Raw genomic sequence first — 14,014 nt, 5'->3', positions numbered from 1 at the left:
AAATAAAGTTTGTTTTGTTTTTAAGGAAACTATTTGTTCCTTTATAAGAATTGCATAGATTGATAGATTTATTGAAGACTGTTAGGTTTATTTTCGTTTGTACTGAAGTCTTTAGAAGAGCACCTTCAAGGAACTAGTATCTAGAACAATGTATATTTAATATATAAAATATGTTCTTTGAATTCAGTAATTAGACAATATTTCTGTGTTTAAAATTGAACGACACTCATGAATCAAAGCGTAGCAGTTGTGGAAATGCCCAGAACTACATACTATTGGGAATACTTAATACCATGACTTATAAAACATAGCTGATGTGCTTTATCTTTGTGGGTGGAACGAGGGACCAGCACCATGGCATAGTAAGTTAAACCTCCACTTGCAATGCTGGCATCCCATAAGGGTGCAGGTTTGAGTCTTGGCTGCTGTTTCCAATTCAGCTTTTGGCTGATGTGCTTGGGAAAACTCAAATCCTTAGGTCCCTGCATTCATTTGGGAGACCCAGAAGAAGCTTGTTGCTTTGGAAAGGCCAACCTCCTGCTACTGTAGCCATCTGGAGAGTGAATCAGAGAATGAAGATCTCTGTTTCTCTCTTTCTCTGTGTAACTCTGCCCTTCAAGGAAAAATAAATCTTACTGGGGTGGGGGTGTGAAATGAGAGTAGGCTAAAGGCTGAAGATGCTCTGCAAGTGACAAGACTCGAGTCTAGCCCTCATTCCTCCCTGTCACTCGGTGTGGCCTTGCTAGGATCGTTTCACATCACTGGGACATATTTCCTAATCGCCTCTGAGGGCCAAGGGCCCGAGTGTCAGGATTCTGTGGTGGTGATGGGAATTGCCCCACAGGGTTTTGTGTCCTGCATGCAGTTTTAATAAATACTGACAAAATATTGATGTCTCATTTTGAGCCAGAGAGAATCTTCGAAGACCATGAAAACCTGGTTGAAAATCTTCTTAACTGGACAAGAGATAGCCAAAACAAACTTATATTTATGGAACGTATAGAAAAATACGCACTTTTCAAAAACCCACAGGTAAGACTGAGTAACTTACAGAGCTCAGGATCTTTAAATGTGTGTCATCTTTTAGCCTGTAACTGCCAAGTTGATAGAATGAAGATATAGGCAGCCACCTGATTGGGGTATAGTAGCTGCAAAGCTTGCAGGAACATGCCTCCTGCTGAGCAGGGGTAGCTGTGCGGCCTAGGGTCAGTCCGGCAGCGGCGGACTGAGTGTAGCTTTGTGGAAACAGAAGCGGCTCATTTTCTCTGCCCTGTAACGCAGCAGTATGTTGAAGCCACATGCTGGTCTGCTGAGTTTCACATTTCAGTAAAGCAAAGTGCTTGACCGCTCCAGTCACTTTGTTCAGCAGTCACTTTGATTGTTTTTCCCCCGAGATTAAAAAAGTCACAGTAACCTTGATTGTAAGTGGCTTCACATTCTAGGGTATGTTACCTTAATTTGTTTAATATTGTTCCTTAATCCAGAATAGTGTTTGAGTTGGTATTTCCCAGGGAGTAAGGAAGAAAAACAAATTCCACAGGAAAAAGTACTCTTAAGAAAGAAAAGCAGTGCTAAAGATGCAGAGTAGTTATTTTTCATGTGGCTTAATTGTGGCACATATTTTTCCTGGTTATGTTGGTGAAAACTACATAATTGTAGCAACATTTTGTTTTGAACAATTAAGTTAATTAAACTAACAGATTTTATGTACTAATTGAATCGAGCAAATAAGATTATTATAGCCTCAGAGAATCCAAACCCTAGAACATAAATTTTCTGCATCTGTTAAGTCCACCACATTTTACAGTAATTGACCTTATTTGTTGTGCTCAGTAAACTGTAAACCTTCCAGCTCCTTTACATACAGCTTTCATTCGGTATCTCAGAGCGTGTGTGTCAGCCTGTGGGGATTTGGGAGAGGGAAGTTTATGGAACAATTCATGCAAAAGGGTAGACAAGGAGAAGGCTGGAGTCGAGCATGTTGTGATGATGGAACTTGTCAAAAGCATGTTCTCACTCGGGATTGGCAGCAGTCAACTTAAGGAATCATCCGGTATTTGACTTTCATTGTTTTTCCAGAACTATCTTCTGGGGAAAAAGGAGACTGTTGAGATGGCAGACAGAAACAAAGAGGTGCTGTTGGAGGTATGATTCCCTCATCTGTATTCTTATACAACTAAAATACCCAGTACCTATTGCAGTCAGGTGTGTCAGTGCTGTGTGTAGTCCCAGGTGTACATAGAGACACCTGTTGTCTTTGATACCATGAGGAAGAAATCAACTGCATGACCACATTCAGCCACTGAAGTTGAAAAGCTAGTATTTTTACCAAGCCTAGCAGCCAACAAAGGGGCTGCTGAGTGGGAAAAACAGCTAGTTGATGAAGGATGTGCCCACACAAAGGGGAATTTGAATGGGTCCTGCCTGTTTACATATACTTCAAACCTTATCCCTAAATTATTCAAAAAATTTTAAATTATGACCATTATTTGATACTCTTATTTTAAAAATAAATTTAGCACAATTAAACTTTTTGATTTTTCTAATTTTCAATAAATTAAAGAAACATCTGAAAAGGCTCTTACTTGACAACAGGTAGTTCGGGAAATGACCAGCACTTAGTTTTCTAGTGACGGCAGCTACACTTAAGTCAAAATACTCGTTAGACTAAGCGCAAGCATGCAATTCAAATGTTCAAATATTTACATTCCTTTCTCTCTTATATTACATATTTTAAAAATAAATTTCGTCTTTATCTTGGCATTGCATAAGTTTTTTCAAAATTTGCTAATCATTTACTTGGCATGAGTCATTTACTCAGCTTTATTTTAAAAAATATTCCTACTCATCTTAATGGTGAATGTAAATATATTTTTAATTTGCAGAAAAATAAGGTTTAATACTATGTTAACTCTAATTCTTGATAAGTTTGATAACTGGTTTACACATAAATTATATCATGCTCGGTGATGTTCAAGTAAGTTTTTCTTCATCACATTAAGACTTTAGGTAGGAATTCATTCTTATACTTTAGACAGGCATTTTACTTAACATTTTAGTATTGCTTTAGTAGTTCTAAAATGAATTCATATTTAGGATGGAAAGTTTTGTCTGAGGTAAAATAAGCCTGATGCCATCCTTACTAATCTTGTAATAGTGCCAGCCATTTTGTAGGGGTACACGTTAATTCTTTTCTGCAAATCCAAGATTTATGTGTTTCCAAAATCATCTTGTTGTTTTAGGAATGTTTCTGTGGCAGCTCTGTAACTGTACCAGAGATTGAAGGAGTTCTGTGGTTGAAAGATGACGGCAAGAAGTCCTGGAAAAAACGTTACTTTCTCCTGCGAGCATCTGGCATCTACTATGTCCCCAAAGGAAAAGCAAAGGTGTGTGGGGGTGGCTGGCTGTGCAGCCTCTTAGTTGCACTGCCTGCCTTTAACTTGACGTGTGTATGCTGGCAGGTTGAATCCAGGTTATTAACTGGCTCGACTCATATAGAACATGCAGAATTTTGTTTATGTTGAGAATCGCTGTACTTGAAATATGCATTTTAGGGACTGACCTGGCTATTTTCTTGTTTTTTGTTTGTTTCTACAGAGGTTGACTCTACTCGTTCACAGCTAATATACTTTCCCATATTTACAAACAAGTCCATGTTCTCTCTTGAGTGACAAGACAGTCTCTAATATAACTGCCTTTGTAGCTACATTCCAGGCTAACGAAAGAACATGTAAAGTAGCAGTAATTTCTGCCTAGCATAGTTTTGGTACTCAGCTAGAAGCCGTTAGCAGGTAGGACACCTGCTGGTTTGTCCCTTATCCGCTCAGCCTCTTGGTGTTTGGTCATAGGTCTCTCGCGAGCTGGTGTGCTTTCTGCAGCTGGATCACGTCAATGTCTACTATGGCCAGGACTACCGGAGCAAATACAAAGCGCCTACAGACTACTGTTTGGTGCTGAAGGTAAACATAAGTCTCTTTTTAGGAATTTTAATTGGTGGTCGATGGAGAACAATTTACTACAATTTTACAATAGTTTAGAACTCTCCCAAATCTGCTATTTTTGCTGTACTCTAGGTTTCAAAAGGAAGAGTGAAGGATGATAAGAAAAAGCAGGGTGTGCTGTCATAACCAGTCTAAAGCCAGTGCGCCTTTAATTGGGTTAATGTTAACAAGGAATGGGCACTGGGGTGCAGGCTTTGAGTCATATCTGTAAAATGTGTTTGATTATAAATTTGAGACTCATTTTTAAAAGCAGGCTTACTTTAGGAAAACTTAGAGCCAGCTGTGGAAGATGCTTTGTTTCCCCTTGTGTCCTTTCTGAGCAGGACCATCAGAGGGCACCCAGCCTCCGCAGAGCCTGGTCTCAGCTTCCGGCAGCGAATCGTGAGAACTCAGGCATGGTCATGACCTCTCTGAACTGTACAGGGGACATTGTTTTTGTCTCCTTCATCCAGGCTTGCAAGCTTCTCACGGTTACTATATCTGTTCTTTTGAGAAGAACTGATAACTTCAAGCATATTTTTAGTGACTCTGTGGGAATGTTGATAAAGACAGCATACAGGAACTCAGAGAAATTATTGAGATAATATTCTTTATTGGCTCCAGTCTTAGCCCTTGATAATGACTAGGTCAATATGCCTATAATCACATTTGAATTCACTTACCCACTGCTGCATCTCCACCCTTAGGAACAAATGCTTTCTAAAAAGTCAGTATAGAGTTGCTTAATCTCCCAAATATCTAAAACAAAGTCCAATTTCCCTGGGAGTCTCTAAGACTGTGATATCAGGATTACTTTTCTGAGATATTACTTGCTAAATACTTGTGTGTCTCACAATTGTATTGTGAAATGTTAAATTTTCTAAGAGATTATGTGATATGTGACAGCGTTTTCTCTCTCATATGATGGGTACTTGTATATTTACATTTTAATCTTTAATAAGGAAAACATTTTGGAAGATGAAAAACACAACTTCCATCCTCATAAGGTTCCAGAGTGAAAGGAGAGAAGTGTGATGTAGCTCTTGTGTAGCTCAGGAGCCCTCCAGGAAAAACGCAGGCCCAATGAAGAGGCTAGAGTCAGTTGTATAATGGGTTGGACAAAGAGTAGTACATTGTGAAAAGGCATCAAAGGTATTTTAGCAGGCCTAGAAGGTAGTTTTGTTTACTGAAAGGCAGATGGGATTTATGGAGAGAAGGAAGGACAAGGAGAAAGATCTTCCATGCGCTGGTTCCCTCCCCATACCACACAGCAGCTGGAGCTGAGCCAGTCTGAAGCCAGGGACCTCGTAACAAGTCACTTTAGTGGCTCTGTGTTGTTCTTGAGAAGCCAGCCTCCTTCCATCTTTCCCTGTCCTGTTCTCTCAGTGCCAGGGATGCTCACCTCCGAAAGAAACTCCTGTAGCTTTGACATCACACTAAAACCAGTAGGAAAGGGATTGCTTGGTGTGATCGTCTTTTCTGATGAGAAGGAATTATCTCCTAGAAGCTGCCCACTAATCCTCCTCTTGAAGGCTTTCACAGAAGCCCTGTTATGTGACCTACCACCGCTGCCCCCATGATTTCCATGAGCAGGAAGCTGGGTTTCAGAACGAGAGCTGGGTGTTGGGCCAGGCACTGGGGAGGAGACGCAAGCTTCCTTCCTGGTATCTTAACCAGCAAGCCAAGCTGCTATTTAATCTGCTTTTCAGCCCGTAGAATTCTTACATTAAGAATGTTTTTTACACAAGGATTTTTTTTCTTTCTTTTGTAGCATTTTGTGTAATTCATATTTGCTCTTAGTAAAGGTAAGCTTGTATTTTTTTAAATGAGAAATATTCAGTGTTTTAAATTGGAAACATACTGCTTGATACAAATGGTAGAAATAAGAACTACCACTTAGTAAAGAGCCTTCAGATAATGGGCCTGCACTAGGAGCACTAAGACAAATTGGTCTTGAGTCTGTCTCTGTTCCCAGATTCAGAAGCTCAAGTAGATGGATCCTTCCACCCAAAGCCTCACACACGTGACGATGTAAAGGCGTGACTGGGGACGGACTCTTATGTCATGTTGCTAACAGTGTCTACTTTCCAATGCCTGCTCGCTCCTGAGTCCTGAGTTCTCTCTCACAGTGTGGGAAGCAGATAGGGATGCCACCCACCCAGGAGCACCTGATTAAGCTCCTGGCCCCTGGGCTTGACTTGCCCACCTTGGTGGTTGCAGTTGTTTGTGGAAGGAACTAGCAGATGGGAGACCTTGTCTAGGTCCCTTAGCCTTTCATATAAGTAAACAAAACACCAAAAAAAATGACATCTTTTTTTCTCTGAGTCTTTCCAGTGAAATCCAGGATTGGAGAAATATACAAATTTGCAGAGAGTAAATCTAGAAAATCCATTTTCTAAAAGATTAATAATCAAAGCATTAGTGGGAGAATTATGTAATTTCACAAAAATATTATTGAAAAATTATAGAATAATAAGACTAAAAGATGTTTATTTTGGTATAAAAGAAAATAGGAGCAGGTGAATGTTTAGCCTAGCTGTTAAGACACACACATTCCACATCAAAGCACCTGGTTTGACACACAGCCTGGCTCCAGCTTCCTGGAGCGTCCTGATTTCCTGACTCGCAGCGAGTTCTGGCGGGGAGCAGTCGTGGCCCAAGTCCCCACCACCTGTGTGTGTGAGCACCGTGTCGAGGTGCAGGTCACCAGGCTCCCAGCTCAGAGCCGGCTCTGCCCCAGCTGCCACAGGCATGTGAGGATTGAGCCAGCAGATGGGGGCTCTCTGTATCTTTCTGTCTTTGCCTTTTTCTCTCCTTTTGTTTAAATTGTTTGTATTCTTTTAAAATTTTTTATTTGTTTATTTTGGCTTGAGAAGCAGATTTACACAGAAAAGAAAGACACAGAGAGAGGTCTTCATTCTACTGGTTCACTCTGCCATGTGGCCACAATGGCTGAAGCTGGGCAGGTCTTAAACTAGGGTCTGGGGCTTCTCCCAGGTCTCCTGCATGGGTGTAGGGACCTAAGGACTTAGGCCATCTTTTACTGCTTTCCCAGGCACATTAGCAGGGAGTTGGATCAGAAGTGGAGCAGCTGGAACTTGAACCAGCAACCATAAGTGGGCGCTGATGCTGCAGGTGGAGGCCAAATGTGCTACACTGCAGTAGTGGCCCAGTTTGTTTATATGTTTTAATAGATTCACTCCCAATATGTCTGTGCCAGCCAGAGTTGGGACAGACCAAAGCCAGGGTTGAGCTCAGGTCTCCTTTGTGGGTGGGAGGGACCCAAGTACTTGAGCTGTCACTTGGAGGCTGAAATCAGTAGGAGAATCCAGGACTGGAATTCAGGCCCACCAGTGTGGAAAGGAGCTTCTTAACACCTGTGCGGCTCTCTTGCATGCGCCTCCTAGCTCTCTATGCTTCTCAAACTTTTTGAATCATTCTCTGCCTCATTTGTAAAGTAATTTATTTTAATATAGTAGGTAAAAATGGAAAGTAATTTACATTAAGCAATGGAGTGTGAACATTGATGGAGATTTATATATTTGAAAGGCAGAGTTATAGATGGTGAGAGAGACAGATGGCCCATTCTCAGGATCATTTGCCAAAGGAACACAGCCAGGACTGGGTCAGGCTGAAGGAACTTGGAACTCCATCCAAGTCTCCAAAGTGAGTGGGAGGGATCAAAGTGTTTAAGCCACTGTCCACTGATTTCCCAGGCACATTCAGGGAGCTGCATTGGAAGTGGAGCAGCTGGGACTTGAACCAGCACTTATATGGGATTCTGACATTGCTGGTAGCTGCTTTACACACTGCACAACAACCCAAACTCCTAAAATGAAATACAAAGCGCAGTTTCTAACTCAGATTGCTGTGTATAATAACCATGGAAGAAACACGGTGGGATAACTAGTGCTGTCTTTTAGCTTTTGTATACCAGTTGTGAAAGTTGATTTCCAAATTCTCTGTATCAGTAACAGGTGTGAATACAGACTCACTTGTCCCTTCTTGGACTATGGCTGTAGAGCACTGCCTTTGTGACAGGAGTTCCTGTCCAAACTAGTGTTTCACATAAATACAGAAAAGTAGCCTGCGTGCACAAAAGTAATCAAAGGGTTACTAAATATTCTTGTTGGAATTTTTAAGAATCTAAATGTTGGGCTTCTGGAGGCCAGCAGTGCAGATCTCCTCCATGCTTGCTCTGAGACCTTGAATGATTTTGGAGTTGGTAGAGTAATGTTGTAGGGAAAGAGAAAGTACTACAGCAGTTGAATAGTAAAGTTTGGGAGCCTGGGAGTGAGATTGCCTAGTTTCAAATCCCAGTTCTCTGACTTATTGAGAGCAACTTGAAGTACTGTCCTACGTCTTGCTTTCTTGTCAGAATATGGAGATAATACCATGTGACCCAGAGGGTTTTCATGGAGTCTGAGGGAACTGGAATATTGCAAATAGTATGTGATGCAGAGTAAGTGATCAATAAACGCCACTTTAAAAAAATGAGAAAATTGGAGCCCAGCGCGGTAGCTTAGGATCACAAAAATGACAAAATGTTCACAGAATGTTGAGTAACTGTTGAATAAATTTAGTGACACAAAAACCCCTTCCTCTTTGGATCAAGAGGTGCATACTGCTGTCCCTAGCCTCCTGTGCCCTTTGAGGATTGCTATACTGGTTTATTATATTGTGATCATTTAGATTTATTATATGAACAAAGAACATACTCCACTAGCAGACCTTTATATTGTCAAGAGAGAGAGCTAGTCTGTATTCACTTGTTGATCTCTGTTAGTGAACTATTCTGTGAGACGTTGATCATGGTTTTGATATTATTACGTTACAAGAGCTGAGCTCTGTAAGGCTATGAACAGGGCAACGCATCTACATTTCCCAGCTCACTGTAGACCAGGGTGTAATCTGTGATTGCTCACTTATGTTGGTGACCATCTAATCCTGCTGCATTGAGAATATAAGGACTTCCACAATAACAGAATGTGGTTGTAAAATTTTGGGAAAACTAAATTCTCTTAAAGCTTCTTTTTTTAAAAAATTTATTTTGTATTGCAAAGTCAGATGGACAGAGAGGAGGAGAAACAGAGAGGAAGATCTTCCGTCTGATTCACTCCCCAAGTGGCCGCAATGGCCGGAGCTGAGCCGATCTGAAGCCAGGAGCTTCATCTGGGTCTCCCACGCAGGTGCAGGGTCCAGGGTCCCAAGACTTTGGACTGTGCTCGACTGCTTTCCCAGGCCACAAGCAGGGAGCTAGATGGGAAGCAGGGCTGCAGGGATTAGAACCGGTGCCCATATCGGATCCCGGTGTGTTCAAAGCAAGAACTGAAGCCACTAGGTCAACACACCGGGCCCTAAAGTTTCCTTTTTAAAAATAATTGAGCATAATGAAGAATTGTTCCAGATAGAACATATCCATCTAAGAAATTCTGAGAGGGAGAAGAGAAGTAATCATGTCATTACCGAGAATCAAGTGTGTTTTCCTTCCTAAGGTTGAGGGTTGAGGCCCCATCCAGTTAAAATACCTAAAATTGGTTCTTAATACATGAATTTTGTAGCCATGGTCAAGTGAGCCTCATCTGAAAAGTACAGTAGATTCTAGAATAAATAAGATGATGCCGTTGAGAAGCTGCTTGTTCCCTTGAGAGCACCTGTTGTGGTCCTGCCATTTGGCAGTGGGTGGGTCCTGCAGAGCCTGCCAGGGTGTGTGTGCCCACAGGCTCCGGTCATGCAGCTCCAGGGAAGCATGGAAGCTTTACCAAAAACCTTGTCTCTTCTAGAGTTTCCAGAGCAAAACCAAACATTCTCTTTTGTAGTCTAGGGATTGAGAATTCTACTGACTATCTACTGGAATAAACTTTTCTTTGAAATGCAGAAGGAATATTTAGGGATTTTCCATGATGTGAAGGTAACTTGGATGTTGTGACCTAAATTTTAACATATTTCTGTCTTATTCACTTTATGAAATTCCTCAAGAATCTATATTAATTTGTAAAAGCTCTGTTTTAAAAATGAGTTACAAAGAGAGGGGAGGAAAGATAGAAAAAGGTCTTCTTGTTCATTTCTTTACTCCCCAAATGATTGCAGTGGTTGAGGCTGGGAGCAGGGTCTAGGAGCTTCTTTGGGGCCTCCTATGTATCGCAGGGGCCCAAGGACTTGGGCCATTCTTTGCTGCTTTCCTTGGCACATTAGCAGGGAGCTAGAAAGTTCAGCATATGGAATTGCTGGCCTTGAGGTGGTAGCTTAACCTGTTAGACCACAATCCCAATCCCTTTTAGGGTTATGTTAAGCTTTGGTAGATTTTATTTTCCTTTTGTTCTCCAAGCGATTTAGTTGGACTTTGCTTTTAATCCTGTAGCACCCACAGATCCAGAAGAAATCTCAGTATATCAAATACCTGTGCTGTGATGACATGAGAACACTGCATCAGTGGGTCAATGGAATTCGCATTGCCAAGGTCAGTTTCCTTTTGGTTCATTGATGAACCAAGATGTGTTTAGTGATAAGGTTTTGCTTGTCGTAATAATTTTCCTGATTATGCCTGGTTTTCTAAGTTTCATGTTTGCTGTCTGATTTTCTTGGTAATAGGATTAAGCCTTCAGTACTATCTGTGGAATAATACTATTGATAAAAGCTTGAATAACATCATAATGATTTCTCTTTCCTTAAGGGAGGTGCTGCATGGACAAAGTTTAGCCAGAGAGAAATAATTTTTTTAATTAACTACTTGGAACAATCATCATTCACCAACCAAATGGGGTGCAATATCCAGAATAGATAATGATAAAGAATTTGGGGTGAAAAAAAGTTTAACAAACCTAATCAGAATCACGTGTTAGCTTCCCAAAATGGCAAAAATGGAAGTAGGTTATTATTTATTGATTTAAAAATGCTTTCCAATAAAAATAACCTGTAAAAAAACGTTTTGAGGTCTTATAGATATTTATCAGTAAGCACAGTGTCCCCTCCTCACACTTGATCCCTCTGTGGCACACCTACCTAGTGGAGTTCAACTGTAATTATTGTTCCCTCACTTTAGTATGGGAAACAGCTGTACGTGAACTATCAAGAAGCCCTGAAGAGGACGGAGTCTGCTTATGACTGGACTTCCTTATCCAGCTCCAGCATCAAATCAGGATCCAGTTCCTCCAGTATCCCAGGTAGTTCACATGCTTGGCAGCATCACTTCACTTTAACCTTACAGAAGTCACCACAGAGACTGAGAGCACACCTGGTCATTTCAGGTCTTAAAGCCATTCCCAACTTCTAAATTGTAGTTAGTAGATGCTTTTTAAAGTTGTAACTTATTAGCGGGCACATGGTCTTGAGTATTTAGAGTTGGGGTACAGTGTAGATACCCATGTTAGTATAAACTTGCATACATACCCGAGTTGTATCCACTACAGGGCTCTTAAGCAGGCTCCATGCAGGCCCACCCGGGGGAGAGCACCTGAGCAGGAGGCTGGGCCTGGGAGTGGAGCCATTGACTTGGACCAGGGCCCTCCAGGGCAGCACATGGACTCCCGGCGCCCTCTTAACTGTTGCACTCCTCTTCCTGTAAGTGGGGTGTTAGAAAAAGAAATTGAAGGGGCAGAGATTGAGAAAATCTATACATACATGGCAATTACCAACTAAAGTATGTCCCCATTTTTACAAAGTGGAATAATGCCTTTTCCCACTAGAGCATCATTCATATCCTAGGGAGGAAGTGTGGGGCAGACTCAGTGTAAACCAAGGGCCCGGCTAAAGTCCTCGCCTTGAACGTGCTGCGATCCATATGGGCGCTGGTTTTAATCCCGAGGGCCCCACTTCTCTCAACTCCCTGCTTGTGGCCTGCGAAAGCAGTCGAGGACGGCCAAAGCCTTGAGATTGAAAATATATCTTCCTCCATTGATGGTTCATAAATTTTCTAACTTGTTAGAAGTTATTTTGTGCAATAGGATACCAGTAATGTGACTCCTTTATTGTAACTGTCAGCCTTTTGTGGTGAACTATGTTTTTTAAAAAGCGTTGGAGATAGGTCATTTTCTAGTGGAAAATACTGGCTGTGTTCATCGTGAGTGTATTGAGTAAAATGAATGTGTTATTGTAAATGGCATTTATCCTTGTGTAAGAGCACTGCATGTCTGTATTCATACTGTTGGAATGCTGACAGATTCCACTATATTTTTGAAAACTTGCCCACAGAGTCGCAGTCAAACCACTCTAACCAGTCGGACAGTGGCGTCTCTGACACACAGCCCGCAGGACACGCGCGGTCGCAGAGCACCGTGAGCTCCATCTTCTCCGAGGCCTGGAAGCGGGGCACGCAGCTCGAGGAGTCCAGCAAGGTAGCCTGTCTTTTCTTCACTTAGACAAACCTGGCACATTTCACATCCTGCGTTTAATTGGCCACCTTCTGCTTTCTTTGTTTTGTTTTGTTTTTGTTTTTGTTCTTGACTCCATTTCAGTTAACTTTGATCTTAAGTTTTCTCAGTGAAATGTGTGAGAGGCCTGCTGAGCTGACTTCCCCTTGGAAGTGGACATTGCCCACAGACCCAAATGCCCTGAGCTCTCTAGCAAGCTGAACTCCCTTATTTAGATGGGTAGTGCCTGTGACCTAAATACACACTAGAGAAGCTGCTTACATTTTTATTCATAATTACTTTAATTTATTCAGATGCATTCTTCCTTTTAGCTTTTTGTGCTGTTGCATCCCTTTTGATGGGTTTTCAGTATGCCGTATGGAAAAAGCTAAATTCAAGTCAGAACACTTAGTATGTTGGAATCCTGAACTTCAGTGGCGTTGAAGGATGAATGTGATTACTCTAGGACTGTATTGCTGTTTGACAACTCCACAGCTTCCTGAGGCTCAGTGGGAAATGGCAGTCAATGCAACGAGGCTTCAGGTTCATGCAAAACAGAATTAAAAGGCAGTTTATTTTGTTGCAAAAAATTTTGAAATTATATTTTTTCATAATATTCAATTTTCTCTTAAAACATTGAAAGACCCCTTCTATGTATAGATTTCTTTCCTTTTTTTTTTTTTTCTTTTTTTGCAACAAAATAAGCTTAGCTTTAATATGTTTCTTGAGAAACGCTGTCGAAGCCTGTAGCTGTGTGGGCCCGGCTCTGTCCCGGCCACAGTCGCCATTGCATTATGCAAGAGCGCCCCTGGCCTGATAGGGTGATTTCCCCCTCACTAATCGTTTTGATTGGTCCAAGTCCAAGTCACTTATACAGATATATTAACATGAGAATGGAATGGACACTTAAACTTCTTTATTAAATAAATGTGTTCTTTCATTCCGCAGAGGTTGACTGGCCTGGGCCTGCAGAGGCTGGAGAGCCGTCAGTTGCAGTTCATTCAGAAGCGAGTATCTGAGAATTGCTTCTGATGACCTCAGTTCTCACAGGGCTGGCATTTCATTGCCTGATACTCAGGACTTCAAACAGCTAGCTGTCTCCCTCTCCTCCCATGGAATCAAGTGGGATGGAGCCAATATTTTAAGGACATATTTGGAGAAGCTGGTTTATTAATTGTTTTGCCTAAAGAAAATCTCTGGATTAGCAAAGTATTTGTGGGTGAGATTTGTGCGCTTTAAAACATGGAGCTGCACACCTGTTACTGGCAAGGCCGATGCACACAGGGCCCTCCGCGCGCAGGGGTGCCACCCAGCGGCGCCGAGTTGGGATGTGCGGCCCGCCGGGTGCAGCGCTGATGTGTGGTTGTGTCCTGACTCCTCTGTTTCTCCCGTTACCTCAGGCTCAGGTGTCAAGTGAGAAGGCCAGCACAGCTAAGGTCCGCACCCCCGAAGCAGCCAAGACAGGGTCAAGTTAAGGTCAGGGGCTCTTCTGGAAACACATTAACCTGGGTGACTCCCATAACCGGATCTTACAGACTAATGCTTTTACCTTGATGTGTCTCTTTAAGGAAATGTGAGTGTCCTGGTGGGCATCAGGGCCTAGCCCCATCCTGAACCTCCTACTTTACTAACCTAAGCGTTTTCCTTGCTAATCAGATGCCATTCTCTTTTGAAACAAATGGTTTC

The 14,014-nt window shown here is 41.9% G+C and overlaps 1 protein-coding gene across 3 annotated transcripts in view; it reads left to right on the top strand.

The window, feature by feature from the left end:
• Positions 1-14,014, top strand: part of RAPH1 (Ras association (RalGDS/AF-6) and pleckstrin homology domains 1) — a 50,948-nt gene that overhangs the window by 34,149 nt on the left and 2,785 nt on the right. The window contains exons 8-15 of one of the 3 annotated variants that reach the window (XM_040984525.1): positions 911-1,032; positions 2,080-2,145; positions 3,243-3,386; positions 3,849-3,959; positions 10,342-10,440; positions 11,023-11,143; positions 12,171-12,313; positions 13,729-13,803. In XM_040984525.1, the coding sequence (XP_040840459.1) occupies positions 911-1,032; positions 2,080-2,145; positions 3,243-3,386; positions 3,849-3,959; positions 10,342-10,440; positions 11,023-11,143; positions 12,171-12,313; positions 13,729-13,803 (881 nt within the window). Of the gene's footprint in view, positions 1-910; positions 1,033-2,079; positions 2,146-3,242; positions 3,387-3,848; positions 3,960-10,341; positions 10,441-11,022; positions 11,144-12,170; positions 12,530-13,728; positions 13,804-14,014 lie in introns of those variants that run through there. The other 2 variants (XM_040984524.1, XM_040984526.1) reach the window with 2 other exon arrangements.

This window comes from Ochotona curzoniae, unplaced genomic scaffold, assembly GCF_017591425.1.
Source record: "Ochotona curzoniae isolate NIBS_2020 unplaced genomic scaffold, NIBS_Ocur_1.0 contig_4148, whole genome shotgun sequence".
NCBI classification, from domain to species: domain Eukaryota; kingdom Metazoa; phylum Chordata; class Mammalia; order Lagomorpha; family Ochotonidae; genus Ochotona; species Ochotona curzoniae.
Note: the sequence above shows the minus strand (reverse complement) of the source record. Positions and strands in the feature narration are given on the sequence as shown.